Below are 19,901 nucleotides of genomic sequence, written 5' to 3' on the forward strand. Positions count from 1 at the left end.
TTCATCATCTCATCCTGCGACATTCGTTCATCACCTCATTCTGAGACATTGGTTCATCATCCCAATCTGCGATATTCGTTCGTCATCTCGTACTGCAACATTCGTTCATCATCCCATATTCCGACATTCGTTCATCATCTCATCCTAAAACATTGGTTCATCGTCTCATCCTGCGACATTCATTCATCATCTCATTCTGAGACATTCGTTCATCATGTCATCCTGCGAGATTCGTTCATCATCTCATCCTGCGACATTCGTTCATAGTCTGATCTTGCGACATTCGTTCATCGTCTCATACTGCGACATTCGTTTATCATCTCAACCTAAAACATTGGTTCATCATCTCATCCTGCGACATTCATTCATCATCTCATCCTGAGACATTCGTTCATCTCATCCTGCGACATTCGTTCATCACCTCATTCTGAGACATTCGTTCATCATCTCATACTGCGACATTCGTTTATCATCTCATCCTAAAACATTGGTTCATCATCTCATCCTGCGACATTCATTCATCATCTCATCCTGAGACATTCGTTCATCATGTCATCCTGCGAGATTCGTTCATCATCTCATCCTGCGACATTCGTTCATCATCTGATCCTGAGACATTCGTTCATCATCTGATCCTGCGACATTCGTTCATCATCTCATCCTGCGATATTCGTTCATCATCCCATTTTAAGACATTCGTTCATCATCTCATCCTGAGACATTCGTTCATCATCCCATACTGCGACATTTGTTCATCATCTCATACTGCGACATTCGTTCATCATCTCATCCTGAGACATTCGTTCATCATCTCATACTGCGACGTTCGTTCATCATCTCATCCTGAGACATTCGTTCATCATCTCATCCTTCGACATTCGTTCATCACCTCATTCTGAGACATTGGTTCATCATCTCATACTGCGACATTCGTTCATCATCTCATCCTGAGACATTCGTTCATCATCTCATCCTGCGACATTTGTTCATCATCTCATCCTGCGACATTCGTTCATAGTCTCATCCTGAGACATTCGTTCATCATCTCATACTGCGACATTCGTTCATCATCTCATTCTGAGACATTCGTTCATCATCTCATCCTGCGACATTTGTTCATAGTCTGATGCTGCGACATTTGTTCATTATCTCATCCTGTGACATTCGTTCGTCATCCCATCCAGAGACATTCGTTCATCATCTCATCCTGAGACATTCGTTCATCATCTCATACTGCGACATTTGTTCATCATCTCATCCTGGGACATTCGTTCATTATCTCATCATGAGACATTCGTTCATCATCTCATACTGCGACGCTCGTTCATCATCTCATCCTGAGACACTCGTTCATCATCTTATCCTGAGACATTCGTTCATCATCCCATACTGCGACATTCGTTCATCATCTCATCCTGAGACATTCGTTCATCATCTCATCCTGCGACATTCGTTCATCACCTCATTCTGAGACATTGGTTCATCATCTCATACTGCGACATTCGTTCATCATCTCATCCTGCGACATTTGTTCATTATCTCATCCTGCGACATTCGTTCATAGTCTCATCCTGAGACATTCGTTCATCATCTCATACTGCGACATTCGTTCATCATCTCATCCTGAGACATTCGTTCATCATCTCATCCTGCGACATTTGTTCATTATCTCATCCTGAGACATTCGTTCATCATCTCATCCTGCGACATTCGTTCATCACCTCATTCTGAGACATTCGTTCATCATCTCATACTGCGACATTCGTTTATCATCTCATCCTAAAACATTGGTTCATCATCTCATCCTGCGACATTCATTCATCATCTCATCCTGCGACATTCATTCATCACCTCATTCTGAGACATTGGTTCATCATCCCATTCTGCGATATTCGTTCGTCATCTCATACTGCGATATTCGTTCGTCATCTCATACTGCGATATTCGTTCGTCATCTCATACTGCGATACTTGTTCATAGTCTGATCCTGCGACGGTCGTTCATCATCTCATCCTGCGACATTCGTTCATCATCCCATTCTGCGATATTCGTTCGTCATCTCATACTGCGATATTCGTTCGTCATCTCATACTGCGATATTTGTTCGTCATCTCACACTGCGATATTCGTTCGTCATCCCATTCCAGGGGCGGCGGAACATAATACATTTTGGGGGGGGCTGATTTCACGAGGGGCGACCATGGTTGGCGCCGAGGGAAATATTTTTTTAATTTCAGTGCTCTAGATCTTCGGAAATTGCCTTTTCAGAGTCTTACTTGCCGCTTTTATCGTAGTTTTTCATGGGAAAACGCAAACTGAAAACGGCACAGCGCGTGCAGTGATATCTTCTACATTTGAAAAAGCATCTCTCATTCTTCATTCTGGAATTCTTCATGAAATTTTTGGGGGGGCTAAGCCCCCCACTTTTACTTCTTTGGGGGCTAAAGCCCCCCTAGCTCCCCTGTTCCGCCGCCCTTGTCCCATTCTGCGACATTCGTTCATCATCTCATGCTGCGATATTCGTTCATCATCCCATCTTAAGACATTCGTTCATCATCTCATCCTGAGACATTCGTTCATCATCCCATACTGCGACATTTGTTCATCATCTCATACTGCGACATTCGTTCATCATCTCATCCTGAGACATTCGTTCATCATCTCATACTGCGACGTTCGTTCATCATCTCATCCTGAGACATTCGTTCATCATCTCATCCTTCGACATTCGTTCATCACCTCATTCTGAGACATTGGTTCATCATCTCATACTGCGACATTCGTTCATCATCTCATCCTGAGACATTCGTTCATCATCTCATCCTGCGACATTTGTTCATCATCTCATCCTGCGACATTCGTTCATAGTCTCATCCTGAGACATTCGTTCATCATCTCATACTGCGACATTCGTTCATCATCTCATTCTGAGACATTCGTTCATCATCTCATCCTGCGACATTTGTTCATAGTCTGATGCTGCGACATTTGTTCATTATCTCATCCTGTGACATTCGTTCGTATCTCCATCCAGAGACATTCGTTCATCATCTCATCCTGAGACATTCGTTCATCATCTCATCCTGGGACATTCGTTCATTATCTCATCATGAGACATTCGTTCATCATCTCATACTGCGACGCTCGTTCATCATCTCATCCTGAGACATTCGTTCATCATCTTATCCTGAGACATTCGTTCATCAGTATGATCTATAATTTTTAATATAGCTACCAGTTCGACGTTTGATATTCTGCGGGCGTTTAACATCTCCGGCGAATTTTAGTTATTATACCGGGCGTGCTACTCTTACAGGGAATTAGCCGCAGGTCCAGAATAGTAAAATATACTTGGGAGATGCAAAGCATCATCATGGGGTGAGCTAGCAAGAACAATAAGAGCGAGGAAAAACATGCGATTTCATTTCGTGTTCCTGCTTCCTTGTTGAGACTTATTTGCACAGTTTTAAATTCAGGGAGGTAATTTGTGTGTTCGTTCTTTATGGTTTGTTTAATAGAGCTACTGAATAATTTCCAATATAACCAAGGAGCAGCGTGGCAGCGTCTTCAAATAACTTAGCGTCAAATGTGGTATGACAACTGCTTTGTCCATAACAAGTGTTTTTGTCCATTTAGGCAGTTGTTAAACACATTTTATGCCAAGTTATACTGAATCATTATATTCATTAAACATAGTCAGAAAACGGTTTGTTGGCCTCAAAAATGATTTAAAAATATGATTTAAATGTAGGGCAAATTCATGATAACAATTAAGCGTGAATTCAAAATTCCAAAAAGAAGTCGAGAAAGAAGTAAACAAGCCCCATTCCATCCTCGTCCCCAGGGCCTAAAAAATCGAACGAAAAGTTTCCTATGATCGAAAAATATCGCCTAGTGGAAAACCGGCTTTAGTTTGATATAAAAGCCTTCGCTTTTCGCGTTAATCGTTTTAATTTAAACTATAACAACTTTTTTCTCGGTACTTGGTAGCAATTTTCTTTTACCATTTTTTATCTTTCGATATTTGCGAACTCCGAAATTGACCCCATTCGCAAGTTATGAGCTTGCGTTAAACAAAAATATCAATGGATATACCGACACCGCAGAAATTGGTGTTTAAGACGTTTCAACCCGAAAATCTAATCGCTGGTTCACAATTGTGCATTTCTGTATCGCCCTATCAAAGAGAAACCTTTTGAATATCTTAAAAAAGTTCAATTTTCTTCTGATACGCATTCTGCAATCTTTTGACAGCTCATCATACACATCTGACCGCTGTGAAATGGCCATTTTGAGGCTTAAAGTATACACAAGGTTATTAATTCAGACGATTCGTTTTTACCGTGAGCAAGCTTCAAATCTTTTGTGCAAGACATATTTTCTTGAATATTTATAAATCTTTTTCCTCACCAAGTTTGAAGTCTAAGTATCGAGAATTGCGGCTAAGCCTATACCAATTTCCGCGGTGTCGGATATACCAGGTAGACTACTTGAAAAATACTAACGATCATGATTTTGATCAATCGCAAGGCAAATAACGAAGCTGTGTGTATTTTCTTTTAACATAAGTTTTGAAACAAATATGGCAACAAATCATGAAATTTTGAACCATCATTTTTATGGTCGGCGTTAGATCATATCGAACTAACGTACATGACGTCATAAAATTTTCAATAACCCTAACCCTAACCCTAATTAAGGTAAAGCCAGAGATACTATTACATAAGTATATGATCACTCCTATACTGGGTATAAGGGTAACAGACATTTACTGTTTCGTGTACATTTATAAATGTATAAATGTATCATCATTCATTGCCATTTTTATTTTATCATTTTTATGAACCAGCTCTAGGAAGACTTCATGTAAGACTTCTGTTATTATACTTCCTTTATTGCAAAATTTATGACGTCGACCCATTTTTATCATCACAGAAAAATACATTGTTACATGAAGTTTTACAAATCTTGCCAAGATGGCTGCCGAGTAAGTACAAAATGATTATAGTAATATTATAATATATATATTATAATATTATTGATATATACATTTTTTTATATTTACAATCATTTACAATTTTTTTACATAAACGTTTGTAGTTTGGACAGAAAGCAACGAGATTCAGAAATGAAAAGTGCAATCAATGACAAACTAAATGAAAATTTTGAACGAGAAAGGCATTGTAGACTTTTTAAATACTTTATACTTTATAGTTAGTACTAGACTACTGTCTACTGGTACCACTAGACAGTAGACACTAAGACTATGTGCACACGGTAACGTTTTCTAGCGTTTTCATTTTCGTTTTCATGCCAAAACGGTTTCAAACACCATCAATTTACAGTAGGGGTTGAAGCTAATTTAACATATTTAGCATATTTGCCCTTGGATCGCGTGTGCAGGGCGTCACAGCGATAAACTAGATGAAAACGATTTTGAAAACGATTTTGAAAACGCTCGAAAACGACACTCGTGAGCACATAGCATTTGCCAGTGTATGATCTCTATGATCTTGTAGGTGGAATAAAACTTACCATTTTATTGCTGCTAGGAAATATGATGTTAAGTGTTAATGCTTAACAGTTATAAACATCCAAGGCTATAGTTGACTAGTTGTCAATACAATGTATTTTAAGAGCTGTTAATGCTTGATAATTAGCAGTTAATTACGTTGATCTAATATCTATCCAAATACAACATAAAAATTAAGCTCCGTGGTTAAATTGTAGGCATATATCTATCTACCTTATTAAACAGTGATTAGGTATGTACCTGAATTACTCTAACAGCACACTGGACATGTTAAAAATTGAACACTTAATACTTTTTGAATGTTATAACTGATGTACATTGTAATCTGACAAATGGATAGAACAAGGTGTACCTTTTTAATGACATGTAATTTCATTGACCTTGAACTACATAGGAATATATACCCATGTGGCTTGTTTTTTTCTAAAATGGTACATGAATGTTGTAATGTTAAATCTTCTTTGCACTAGGTTAATGGAGTTATTAAGAACCAGATTAAAGGAGTGTGGCTGGAGGGATAGACTAACTCAAGAATGCAAAGGTAAAGCTATTTTACAAAAAAGATATTCAACTTAGAGATCCTGGAATTTACGAAAATTCATAGCTCACAAGACTATGATATATAACAAAATAAAACAATGGAAACTGTGGAGAAGAATGATGATGACTATAGTTTCACTTGACTATGATGACTTCAAAAAATTAATTTTTAAATTTGTGCCTATTGTTTTATATCTTCTTACAATTTCAGTTCTTATAATTTAAGGTGTGAATATTTATGCTTTTTTCCTAGACATAATTAGAGAAAAAGGGTTGGATAAAGTGACAGTTGATGACCTAGTGAGTGAGGTTACACCAAAAGCAAGAGGTACATTACCAAATAAATATACTCTACATGGCTGTGTATATATCATAAAATAGCAATATGTACAGGTACTGTAATTCACTAGGATTAGCTAGATGTAGTACTTTCATCTAGAGCAAGTTCCAATTTTAGTAATATTTGCCTAATACATTTATAATAGGTTTCCAACCCAAGTGTGCAGATTCATCTATGTGCAACTTATCCATGGTATATGTGTATTTTAGAACTAGTTCCAGATGAAGTGAAACGAGAGTTGTTGGATAAAATCCGAAACTACTTTGGTGATAATGTCTGAACATCATTTTCTAGCATCAGTCTGGTTATTATCTACTTACACAAGTTACATTCTTTTAAGTATTTTAATTAATAAACATCAAGATAAGGTGATGCAACTCATGCAGGATCCAGTAGGCTAGGTCTAATAGGGAGCCAAACTAAATAGGAAAGACCACTATTATGAGTTGTTTCAGAGAATAATAATTACTTGTTAGTTTCATCAGTTCCTGTAAATTGTTTAAATGCGAGATGTCATATTTGGTACATGTAAATACATGTATATTTTTTGCCAAAATGCATTTAACAGTTGTTAATGAAATAAAAGATTTATTTTTTATAGTTTAATTAACACATGCCTATATCAGCATTAGCATTGCAATCAATATAATATGAATGTACAAAGTTTACTCCAAATTAAGCAATGTACTCAATAATTTTAAAAAGCAAGGCTAAGCATGATAAAATATATAAACTTCATCATTCCAAGGAAAATATCAATTAGCATGACTCACAGTAAAACATTTCATGTTCCCAAACATTTTATGCTTCCTTTATTCTTAGAACTCTTCCTTTTCAAATTTCTATTAATGAAATTACCCACTTATTGAGGCAAAAAACTGGTCCAGTTCCCCTGTGTCATCGCCTACCTCATCAACATCTGAATCCATAACGTCAGAAGGGTCTTTCTGAATATTAGAGAGAATTAGCATGTTAGAATTACAGGAATGTGCTTGTGGCGAAAAGATAAACTTTTTTGTAGGAAATAAATTTTTAGAAAAAAGCACTATACCTCTTTTTTGCACAACAACGCTGGTCTGTTGTGATCATTGCATTGTGTGCTGGATTCTTTGAGCCAGGCCACCTTGCGTTTGCTTGTGGGTTCAAACTGTTGCGCTTTACTGCATCCATGACCATATATATCTTTGGGCCATTTTGGGACTGTACTAGCAATCTTATTACGCTGAATTTTCGAATAGTTCAAGGCAAACTCTAAATGAGGAAAAGAGAAAACTATTTACCTTTTACGATCCAGAAATTAATCCTTTCTCTAAAGTTTGACAAGTTTACTTGTATTTCCCACGAACTTATATATTCAAATAATAATGTATGCATTCTATCTCGCTCAAGAGTTTTTCATAAGTGTGAAAGAAACATTCGAAACAATATGTAAAAGGAGGTAGGAAAGTAACAGAATACGGTATAATAGGGGCTTAGGATGATAGAGAGGTTTGAATGATAACGCCAATTGAAAGTCCTTGAAAGGGTTATTAAATACAGCTAGGAATATACAACTTTACATACCACATTGTTTTTTTGAGTTGTTTGTTACTTCGAATATTTCATGGGTTTTTCGCCTTTCCTTGGTTTTCTGCGATTTTAAATTACATAAAATTATCATGTTACCTTATAAGATATTACTCACCACAAATTTGTTTTGTATGAAAGGGTGTGGCTAAATAACGGGACTGCAGAGCCTGAGGAACTTGCGGAAGCTACGGAACTTGTCTAATTGTCTTGTTTGAATCTTATTTTATTGACTTTCAAGATGTTTTGTCTATTTGGAATTTGTTTTTTAATATTGTGTTTATATATAGTCTTTGAAGTTGTTTGGATTTTTGTTGTTTTTTAATCTTTTCTATGACTATGGCAAAAAAATTTTGTAACAAGAAAGTAACGGTGCACTATAATTATTCGTAAAAGTTATATGTTATTATAATAATTTGAGTGCGTTTGTGTTTTTGTTTACGTTTTCTTCTGGAGTCGCTTCTTTTTCGGTCTATTCAACCTATTCAACCTTGTTCCCAGGGTTTTTATTCTTTGGTGTCGTCGCGCTTACGCGCTACATTATCGCCATTTAAACGGGTTATATGAATGGATTACATAAGGTGATATTGCTTTAGAGAACAGTATATAAGGTGTACTACTTTACAGAAATTTGTTTCTTAGTCCGACATTTTGATAAAAGCTCACTTCTTGAATTCAATGATTCAATTCTTTTAGCTCGGTCGCATTTTTATTTTTTATACTTGCTTAACCTACAAATGAGTTAGTGTGGTAATTGTTATGAATTTCATCTTGACTTAAATTCTCCTTGAGTATGATCAACATACGATTTGTTTGTATCGTTTCTAACAACCGTTGTTTGGTATACTACGTTATTCGATACAAATACAATTTACACAGTCACAGTGATAAAATGTGTCAGATCAATTGGCAAGGACGTTGTGACGTAACTATCGTAAAGGTCTATTAAGCAATATAACCCAATATACATTGTGAATTTGTGCGATTGGTCTTCTCTTCGAACTTCGCAAAGTCCCCAGAGTAGAAAAACCGAAGCATTCTCGAGCACGCAGTGACGCAGGTTTAGGCTATAGCTACGTGATTGCCTTTACCTTGTTTGTGATAATTTACTTACCTTTTCAGAACGTTTGTTTGAAATATTACAATTTGTATCTTGCTTTCCGCTGTTGGATGTGTAAACCTCAACTTTCATTCTTTGCATTTCCGAGGATCTAAAACAATCAAATTTCAAAAATTTTCTTGCTCGGCGCCAACCATGGTGGCGCCTCGTGAACGGGCCCACCTCAATCTTGAACATATCCCTACGCCCTTGAGTATTTAAACAAACAAGTTTGACTGACTTGTTAGTGCTTTAATGTGGCCTTAATACATTAAAATCTTACTTTTGATGCCATTTTTTGATTGACGCTGTATATATATGGGTCATTTATATTACCTGAATTTTTTTTGTTCACATCAAACTTTTGTTTTATATATATGTTTGATATAGCAAGTTTGTTTACGGCAATATCTCGCCTGCATTAGTCACGGTTTACTAGCTTACACTCGCATTTGGCCAATCTAAACACAATGTCTGCCTAAAGCAAACTTAACTTCACTAACATTTTCGTCGTTTAATTAAATTAATGTATGACGCAGGTATGTTAATCAACTGCTTTGAGAGGGAAAAAAGCATTATATTTGTGAAAATATGCAAACATTCCATACAGGTATTTCCCCTTATACCTAAAAACTCCTCAAAAAGAGCAAGCCTTTATGGGTGCGAGATGTTACCTTAATTCTTCAATGCAGCCAAAAATCCTCCACGCAGGCATGGTAATCGTGAATTATGGTAATTGTTTAACGTAATCTAATTAAAAACGCAAGGCAACAATTAACATTCTTTATAATGCGATGGAAATTAGGGAGTTCGTTGAACCGTAAATTCTCTGACAAACGGCACGGCATAAATTACAATTTCCGCCTTCAAATGTTATATTGTGTCGTTCAGAGAAACGTTCGTACATTCAGCGGTTTCATACGCAAAATAAAAAGTCTTCAAGTTTATAATAATAGAATAATCCATGTGTATAATACGATACAGGCCATAGTTAGCCCTCATTAAGATTAGCGGGACTGAGGAAACACCATCGTACACGGTACACCTAACGACAGTATTCGTTATTGACGGTTGTGTCAATTAATGCTGCCGTAATCGGTAATCCCATGTTGTCCATTGATGGGCGTAGTAAACGGCATAGGCGAAACCAGTGATACTACGCCTACGGCCAGGTCACGGTAATTCGTTTAAATTTCTTAGCTGTTTTTGTGTCGTTGTCTTTAATGCTTTGTGAATTGTTCTCGTTTCTTGCCTAAATTAATTTTAAACATTGAAACATTAGTTTTTCATGGACTGAAGGTGTAATCAGCATACAATAGTAGATACGGTAGATTGAGGGAATTCATTCTTGTTCCTTTGCTTAGAAAGGGGTAGAGTCAATAGACTGAGGGTGCTTGTTCCCTCACCCCCACCTTGGGAGTAACCTCTGAGGGGGTGCTTATTACCCGACCTCAACCTTTTCCAGAACACAGGAAGGAAACTAGAAGAATATGTAAAAGCAGCCTTTCTTGCAAAAACACTTTCTAGTTGTACACTGGTCAGTGCATGTCCAGTTCTCTGGAGACATGGTATGTTATCTAAACTTTAGTTATATTTGAATTTATATTTTTAATAAACTTACGCAGGGAACAATTCAATTTTATTTCTTATACGTTAATTGCTATTGGCACGTATATATATACATATATACACAATGTGGTTGTCACTGGGTCGACAGAGCTCAATGCAATACAATTGAAGATAAAAAAGTTAAAAACCGTATATATATATATATATATATATATATATATATATATATATATATATATATATATATATATATTAATATAAACAGGCATAGGCGTACAGGGTCTACGTTTCAGGGGAGGGGCAGTTAACATTTTGCCCAACCGACGCTGAAAATGCCAAATTTTCAAACAACCTTCCCCCCTCCCTCACATACATACCCGTAATCATATATGGGTGTTTCAGTCATTTATGGTTCAAGTTTTAACAGCAAATTAAGCAGTTGTTGTTGTGTTAACTGACAAAAAGGGTAACCTATTAAATTATGCATTGAAATTATGAAATTTTGCCCGACCTGGGTTGAAAATTTGCCCAACTTGGCATTCTTTAAAGCCAGCTTCCCCCCCTGCCCCCCCCCCCCACCTTGTATGCCTATGTAAACAGTGATGAAAGCGACTGAGTTAGAAATTAAAATGTTTTTGTTCTTAATGTTCTCAGAATTCAATCCTAGTAACTAAAAAACTTATGATCAAACCATGTACATACATCTTCCATTAAAGAGCTACTTTGTCCAGTTACTTTTGCTTTTGTTGCAGAATGATTTTGTTTTGAATTTTCCAAACATTCTTCATTCACATTCAGTGGCTCTGACACCTCACAATTCATAAAAAGTTTTGTTACTTTGTTTGTACATTCTGTTGTGGGGCTTGAAGTGACCAGAGGCATTGCAGAGATTTTATGTGAAAAGTTGAAATCTTCTTTTGTTTTTCTTTTGTTAAGTTCTGATGAGATGTTTTTTCTATGTGAACAATGGAAATCATTAACTATAGGTGAACTATATGTTATAACAGCTAATTTTTTTTAATATAGAATTCTAATTAATAGCATTAACAGGTTAGGCAGCTGTTACGGCAAATAATATTAAATATATTTTAAGGTAATAAGACAAATCTGTAAAACCGTACACATAGAAGATGAAAACTTTCATGTCATGAATAATTTTTGTAATTTTGTAGAATCAAAGCACAGAGTCATGTAGACCAAAAGTTCATTAGTAAACTTCAGTTTAATTTCTTCTGCATTTCTTCAAAAGGTTTTACTAGAGCATTGAGTACAGAGTAATACAGGGTGTCCCAAAAAAACCGAAAACTATTGAAATCACTCATAACAATGTAATTGTTAGAGTTTGAATGCCTAAGCACTCTGTTGGGACCCAAATGTTTGCCATAAGCATTTTTATACATGCATATGACGCAGTCCAATTTGCTCGTATGTGAAAATGATATTTATTAACAATATTTAAATGTGCATCTCAATCACCATGACCATCGACATGTCCCCTTTCTCTAGCAACACAAAGCATTTAGCATTTCACTGAGTTTCATTAAATCCCCACGGGCTAAAACTCGTGCACACGGCATTTAAATTTTAAAAATGAGTGATTTCAATAGTTTTCGGTTTTTTTGGGACACCCTGTAGTAATACTGTAATACTCATATAGAATTCTTAGAATAAAGGCTTTAGGTCAGATTTAAATATTAAAATTAGTATGATTCAGAAATTTTTTGTGTAGTGTTATAAATTCATGTTAAAAGGAAAAAACAGCCTTCTTAACCTTAAAAAATACAAACTGGGCTTCTTCACCCCACTATCAGGTTGGAAACCAGGTTGCATTCCATATACAAGAAACGGATATATATTTCCAGCATACAGTCATGCATGTCTTGGGGTAATTTAAATTAGAGGGTGATTAGTAAAACCATGAAACCTAGATGTCTTTTCTGTTTTTGACCCTTTGCACAATTGCAAATAATCTGGAAAGTTTAGTTGTGAGCTGCAATTGTTGCGAGTGCATCATTCAGTAATCTAATGTGAACTGTGAGTATATTTTTACAAAAATAAGCCTTAAACAAGAGTGAAAGGTCCTTAGTTTTAGGTATTAGATGCCACATACAGTCATACAAGCAAAGGCCAACTATTCAAAACCTCTCCTGTAACTAAGGTGTATGTAGATGTGAGCAGAAACTTTTCAAACCTGCCCCCCCCCCCCCAATAGAATTCTGTTGAACATGTATTATGTATACTATTGTAGTTATGTTGACGTTGTGTTACAAATTTATTTTTAAAACAGTTAAAACACCATAGGTATTTCAGAAAGATCATTTGCATGCAGTATTCATAATCCGGTGGTCTAAAAATCCATCTAAAAAGTGTAAAAGACTTCCACATTTGGTTATATTACCGCTTAATTCCACGACTTTTGCATTCCCGATCTTTGCCATGTCCTATTAATTTTCTTCTAACAATTTTAAGCCTATTTGCTCGTCGCATATTGCTTTCTCTTTGAGGCAAAGGGACGACATAGCGATAGAATAGTTGAACCAAATCGCTTTTGTGTTTATTTACAAGGTCTTTAAAAGGTATTCCCCGAGAAGTTAAGATATCTTGAAGTTTTTCCAAAGGTAATATTTCTGGATGACTTAAAGCATCCGCCATATTTGTTTTGGAACGACGACGAGACTAAAGCCGAAGGGTCAGAGGTCCATCCCAAAATGGGTCCATCCAAATTTTCCATCCATAGGTCGGGTCCATTACGAGCCAGGCTTTTCTACCTACCCTTCTCCTATAAAATGCGCAGTCTGAAAGCTCATCAGCTGACATGTTGCGGTTCGTTTCGTCAGTTAGCTTTTCACAGTAAGCTCATCAATGGTAGGAACTCGGGTGCCTGCCGGAATTGGTAGCGGTTGAGGAGATATATAGCCGTTCGCGCCCGTGCTTATCTCTATGCAAAAATGCATCATGCCTACTATATTTGATTCATCATAGTAGCTTAATATTTAATTCACATTTATTTCACAAAGAATCTCCAAAGAGTTCACGGTATTAACTATTTCCTCTAGCGCTATATGAGAACTATTATTGCAATATTAAAGGTATTGGTATTCTCAAATTATCCATGAGGTCGCCGAAAACCACGCAAAACCCACGGGAATATACAGGTCATTATACAGAATTCCAGTATTGAATCATTGCAGCGTATTCGAGTTAAGACATGCGTGCTAGTGTTTCAGTACTGTAAACCATATTAATTGTACACTGTTTTGGTCCTCGTGATCTAAATTATGACAAAATAAAGTTCTTATTCTTTACACTGCCCAAGATGGGTGGGGAAAAGTGCAAAGTGATGGTACACAAGGAAAAATAGTTGCATTAAGTATTGAAGGATTCTTTCCTCGTAAGATCGCAGAAAAAGTGAGAAGTTCAAAAGGTGGTATGCAATTAACCTTGAAGAGGTTCGAAGAAACTAAATCCTACTCAAGCAAACTTTCAGCTGCTTCGGTCATGCTGGGTTTGGCAATATTGAAAGATATAATAGGATCCTAATTAAAGAAAAGTATCATCCAATTCTTCAAGGACATGGAATTTCATCTGGTACAAAGATGATCGCGCGTCTAACTACATGATAATCACCCTAAGCACATGCACATTTTCTATGTGCCAGAAATCCTTTAGAAGCAAACTAGTTCTGGTAATCTCGCTTTCATGGCTTTCTACCTTAAATTCCAGATCTAAAACCTATGGAGCACTTGTAGGACCGTTTTAACCGGAAAAGGGCGAGCCACAGACCCACCAGCCAGGATGACTTTAGGCAAGTGGTCAACGAATGCTGGCAAAATATTGAACGTGCGACATAACCGACATTAAAAAGCCTATGGAATCTATGCCAGCAAGAATAAAGGCCGTTTCAAGAGCAAAAAAGAAGGATACTAAGCATTGACATGTAATGCATGTTTGCACATTAACATACGTTAAATGAATATCATAACATCTCATAGTTGTTGTACAGCATGTATTTTTCAGTTGACTTATTTACTTTTTTTCTTGTTCACTTATCGGTATTAAAGGTTTTCTGTAGAATAATAATATATGCTGCTAAAACAATGAAATACAGTCACAGGACTCAAACTTTTGCCTCCTACTGTATATGTATATATAGACAGGACAACCTTTTCGGCAACGACTATATATAAATAGTTGTTGTATATTCTATGGAAAAATGAGTATATATATATATATTGCATAAAAAAAACTAGACCTTTAGAAATTAATCTATTGTTATAATTTAAATGCCCCATCACTATGCCAAAACTTCTAAAAGCAAAAGTCGATGCTGACTTTCGAAAGTGAATATTATTGGAACTAAAAATCTCTTTATAAATGTTTATCTTCATCTGTAAAACCCATGACGTAATCGGCCATTTCACTTTCAGTTGGTTTGTCAGCTATTACCCAGAATTCCTCATGACCGTCCACTTTTTTACGACAAATTGGGCAAGTTTTATGCTCATCGAACCTAAAATAACGTAGTTCTTAAACTGTTTTTATTTTGCAGAATTCTTTTTTCACGATTAATTTTTCTTGAGCCTACTTAGTTACTTCACGGTTAATAGAATATACATGGTTTGGAGACCACATAAAACTACAATACTACTCGTTAACTATGTTGAGGTACATGCATTTAAGCAAAAAATTGTTCCTTACTCATCACATGTTTATTGTATTTTGCACAGATAAACCAACAACAATCTTATAATTAACATATTTTTCACGTCAAGGTTGATGAGCTTAGCAAGACGAATGCCATTGGTAAATTTGGCTAAAATGCAAAAGACGCGCGACGAGAAAGGAACCATTTTTTGCATAAACCTGGACAATAACATAGTTGATGAGTTGTGTTGTACTTTTATTTAGTCTCCAAACCATGTATATTCTATTAACTGTGGTTACTTGAACAAGGTACTTTTCAGTAGGATTTTTGCTTTCATTCAAATGTCGAAACTCGATAAAACCATAAACATAAACTTATGTGATTAACTGTGATTTAACGGACGCATAGTTCTAGTCAGTTGATTTTTAGTCAATAATTCGAATATCTGCACGCTTAAGGCCCTGTTACACGGTGCAATTTTTCTTGCAACTTGCAATGCAATCTTACTTCTAAGATATGTAAATTAGTGAACAGTCTTGCAGAAAAAAAGTGCATGAAGTGTAATAAATATACATCTCTTAAAAGTAGAATTGCATTGCAAGTTGCAAGAAAAATTGCACCGTGTAACAGGGCCTTTAGATTTAACAAAAATATGGATGATACATCAGAGAATGTATGAAGAAGAAGGGTGTTTCTTATATTAGAATCGCAGAAACTCAGGACTGTTTTTTTGAAAATTGCTTCTGCACAACTACACGGCTTTTAGCGAACGAACAAGGTTGGCTATCTTATCTGTGTTCTTCGAAAAAATAGTATATAGACTTACAAACACCAAACGCCGAAAACAGAGCGGATCTCAAGTTAGCCTCGGCCAAGACCATCCGATGGAGATGTACATGGAACGAGCGTATATATATACTTTCCCATTCTTACCACTGGTGTATACATTCTTTACAATAACTATGAGCACAAGCAAGAGAAACATCTGAATGTCGTTCCATACATATACAGCATTCTTCTACTGGTTCAGCTTGAACGGCATCAACACTGATACAAAAATAATAAGTATTAATAAATAATAAGTATTAATGTTTCTCAAAGACATGTTCGCATGCCATCTTCAGCATAATATGAAACAAATACTAAACTTGACGCTGCATGCATGCAGCAAACGCAATAAATTTTATAACTCTGAGTATGGTTTTGTCATAGAATTAAAACACTTAGAGTATTGCATCACATTCAAACACCATGATTCGGTATATTTGCAAATGATTCGCCACATTTGTTCAAATTCATTGAAAGTGCGATGTTGCGCGCAATATAAGCGCGGAGTTCTTTTAAAGAGCAAAAATAATGTTTTTGAAACTACAGAACTTTAGCACCTACATTGTAAACGTTTATTGAAAAAAAATGGGGGCCATATATAAACACGATTAAACCCTGTTTGATAGCTATTTTGAAAATTATGTCATTTGAACGGCTAATCTTCCTGTTCAAAGTTCTTCCTGAAGTTTACCTTGAGAGAATTACAGATATCGTAAGGTCTTGACTCTCCAAATTTACTTTCTATAGAAAACGATTGAAGGTTACAAAATAATTTAAAATGCATGCACGCCATTATTTCTGACCAAAAATGAGTTAGTCATATGAAATTGCTAAAAGTCTCTGGCAGCAAAGATTGCCGGTGTATCAATTCTGCATGACCGCGATTGCATTTTTATGTCTGGCGTCACAAAAAAATCCAAGATGAAACCACGAAACGTACCGTTGAAAAGCTGCTCTGTTCGACAGATTCACATTTACTGTAACGTTTCGTCAGTGCACGATACACTCTACAAAATCTCGCGAGGTCCAAACATTTTTCCGTCTCAATAGCATTTGTTGACTTCTTTATCTATACAAAATTTATTCAGAGCCATGACCGCATGTGAATACTGTACCCGTACTAAGCAGAGATCAACTATTATAAAAATTACATTATTAATAACTGATAAAAAGTACAGAGCACATTATGTTACGAAATAACTTAAATAGCTACGTTATATTATAATATAATATGTATTATATATTATAACATTATATCCCACTCCTCGTAGGATAGTAAATCCGAAGATTCCGAAAATCGATACTCTTGTATTCTTGAAATTCAAGATAAAACAAGAGTGTAAAGACAAAATCAGTGATATTTCATCTTTATTCTACAAACATCATCAGACTATTAAAATTACAAGCAAGCGGTAACATATAGCTATGTAAAGTCGCTGAACATTGCACTATGCAACCATCATTTTTAGGGATGTTAATCAGAGTGTTCGAAATGCTAAGATGCGATGCAATGCAACTTGGAATAATTCAACTTTTAAGAGATGTAAATTAGTGAAGAGTCAAGAAAAGAAAGTGTAGGAAACCTTATGTCCATTTCATAGTTGCATAAAGAAATGTACTGCGTAACAGGGCCAGATAGCTAATGATTAGAACAATGACAGTCTTTACAGGCAGGCTTTGAGACCACAGTTAAGTTGTGTAATATTACATCTGATCAAAAGTGCTTCAAAGACCAGAAGTTGTATAACAAAGCCTGACAACAAAACAAAGCCTGACATACAGTACTGCCTCATTGTAAGCCATCTTTGAATTCACTTAAAATCACTTTTTGGTTTTTACCTCTCGCCAAATAGAATATCAAACAACAATTAGTTTTTGGATATGAATGTACAATATTATTGGTACCTTGCAACAGGTTACTTGAACAAATGCTTTCCATAAATAACTAGTGTCAGTTGATGATACTGTAAATAGCAACTGAAAATCATTTCCTTCACATTGTGTTAGCTCATCAAGTCTACAATGACAAAGTGCAGTTTAATGATCTTTAATCAACATACATATTAAGTAAATTAGCTTGTAGGTACACCAGGTAAGTATTTACTACTACAAATGTAATAAATACTTACTTACTTTACAGTAATAAATACTTAAGTGGTGTACCACCTACAAGCTAATTTACTTATTTGATGGCACCATGCAAATGTACAAGAATATTATTAGATACATATTATATTAAAATGGCCTTTTACATTATGTTTTAACAAGGTTTGCTAATGATGGAAATTATATGCTTTATGGAACTGATAGAGGTTTGGCACATAGGTAAGAGCAAAAGATATGGATGTATCATTCATGTCTTGACGTACTTATTAATAACAGTGTCAATACGCACATGCATACCACCAATTTTGACATATCATTCAAAGAAATTTCAGCTGTATAGTTATCAGGTAATCACACATAGTCTAGGTAGAATTAGTCTTAAATTTATGTATTTCTGGCATTAATGTGTTTCTACTTACATTATATTCAATTCCTCAACAGCTTCTTAAGATGGAGTAACAAGCATAAAATGAAAACAAAATAGTTTCAGGAATGTTTTACCCACCAAAAACTACCAATGGCAATGAGACATGAATCACACATATAATAAAACAAGTTGAGAATAAAACAACTACTCATTAACCTGTGTAGCTATAAAAGTTTCAACTTACTTATTAAGCCATCATAAGTCAGACAAGTCAAATCTCGAAGAGTTACGGCATTTTCCTGAACAATTTGAAGTGTCTTGACGTATTTTTGACCCATAAGGCTTTCAAATAAACATATTTGGAATATGCTACATAAATATACTCAATTTACAGTCGAAAAGTGCTATTTCAACCCGCCATTTTATTTCGTCCCCAGGGCCTAGCTCCGATGCTGACATGACATCATAGTTGATGTCTTCTCGCTCTTCTCGCCTACTAGTGAGAGAATAATTGTTAGATTGTTTAGTAAGACTGATTCCTACGGCGCCTCAAAATGTTACTGAATGCTTTTAAATAATTAATACCATCAAACACTTACAAACCTCATGAAACAAATGCAATTAAAATTACCACAGATACCCAGTTTTTCTGTAAAATTTTAATCATGTATCTCGTTTTTTGGTTTATAAATTTCCGAGTCAAAATGACTAAGAAAACGCATCCCAGACCACGAGATTCAAAAGTTATACCACTACTCCTTTAAAAAGGTTTTTAAAAATATTCCATCTTTAAATTCTAAATTTTACGAGGGGCAATTTGCCACGAGCCCCGGCAGAGGCCTTTCCTATTTTTGAACTGAACATAATATACTGATTTAGGTATTGCAATGATGCTATATTTTTATATTGCGAAAATCTTGCCCTAAAGGCTAAAAGGAAATAGCATTTTCTCTAGAGGTTTGTTTCCCCTAAAAAACTCGGGTGCGAACGACACCCAAGCTTGACACAGGACTGTGTTTTTTGCTGGGCCAAAACCTTTTTCCGGCAAAAACAGTTTGTTTTGGTTTGCAACTATATGATAACAAAAAATTACAGGACTGACTAATTTTGTATGCGACAAACTGAAATATATATCATTATCGTTTTCTTAAATTTAGGCTACTTTACCATGCATGCATAGACCATAATTGTATACTTTTCTGTACAGATAAAAAGATTTCAGTTTCCACCTTTTAACTTACCATGTTTTAAATAAGAGACACAGTCATCTCAGCTAGTATATAGTAAACTTTATTAAAATCGGACCTC

The 19,901-nt window shown here is 35.6% G+C and overlaps 3 protein-coding genes across 8 annotated transcripts; 1 reads left to right on the forward strand and 2 right to left on the reverse strand.

Moving 5' to 3' along the window:
* Positions 1-4,958: 4,958 nt before the first annotated feature.
* LOC114521616 (transcription and mRNA export factor ENY2-like) lies at positions 4,959-7,019 on the forward strand. The gene is made up of 5 exons (XM_028542112.1): positions 4,959-4,987; positions 5,101-5,178; positions 6,004-6,074; positions 6,327-6,401; positions 6,623-7,019. The coding sequence occupies exons 1-5, from the start codon at positions 4,977-4,979 to the stop codon at positions 6,691-6,693; spliced, it is 306 nt and encodes a 101-aa protein (XP_028397913.1). The 5' UTR covers positions 4,959-4,976; the 3' UTR covers positions 6,694-7,019.
* On the reverse strand, positions 5,330-13,314 carry LOC114521614. 5 transcript variants are annotated; one of them, XM_028542111.1, is made up of 8 exons: positions 13,046-13,314; positions 11,350-11,602; positions 9,753-10,330; positions 9,094-9,190; positions 7,977-8,043; positions 7,465-7,664; positions 7,322-7,360; positions 5,330-5,956 (listed from the first exon to the last, which is right to left on the reverse strand). In XM_028542111.1, exons 3-8 carry the CDS (start codon positions 9,791-9,793, stop codon positions 5,906-5,908), a joined length of 495 nt encoding a protein of 164 aa, XP_028397912.1. In that variant the 5' UTR covers positions 9,794-10,330; positions 11,350-11,602; positions 13,046-13,314; the 3' UTR covers positions 5,330-5,905. The 5 variants fall into 5 exon arrangements, with proteins under 5 accessions (XP_028397912.1, XP_028397910.1, XP_028397911.1 ...); XM_028542109.1 differs by lacking the exon at positions 5,330-5,956 and adding an exon at positions 6,751-6,832; XM_028542110.1 differs by lacking the exons at positions 5,330-5,956; positions 11,350-11,602 and adding an exon at positions 6,751-6,832.
* Positions 13,315-14,871: 1,557 nt separating this feature from the next.
* Positions 14,872-19,312, reverse strand: LOC114521643 (RING finger protein 141-like). 2 transcript variants are annotated; one of them, XM_028542141.1, is made up of 7 exons: positions 18,838-19,049; positions 18,646-18,670; positions 18,026-18,137; positions 17,061-17,189; positions 16,812-16,861; positions 16,226-16,339; positions 14,872-15,157 (listed from the first exon to the last, which is right to left on the reverse strand). In XM_028542141.1, exons 1-7 carry the CDS (start codon positions 18,929-18,931, stop codon positions 15,016-15,018), a joined length of 666 nt encoding a protein of 221 aa, XP_028397942.1. In that variant the 5' UTR covers positions 18,932-19,049; the 3' UTR covers positions 14,872-15,015. The 2 variants fall into 2 exon arrangements, with proteins under 2 accessions (XP_028397942.1, XP_028397943.1); XM_028542142.1 differs by lacking the exon at positions 18,646-18,670 and having other exon boundaries at positions 18,026-18,084; positions 18,838-19,312.
* Between the last annotated feature and the right edge of the window lie 589 nt (positions 19,313-19,901).

This window comes from Dendronephthya gigantea, unplaced genomic scaffold, assembly GCF_004324835.1.
Source record: "Dendronephthya gigantea isolate DGI-Jeju-01 unplaced genomic scaffold, DenGig_1.0 000020F, whole genome shotgun sequence".
NCBI classification, from domain to species: Eukaryota; Metazoa; Cnidaria; class Anthozoa; order Malacalcyonacea; family Nephtheidae; genus Dendronephthya; species Dendronephthya gigantea.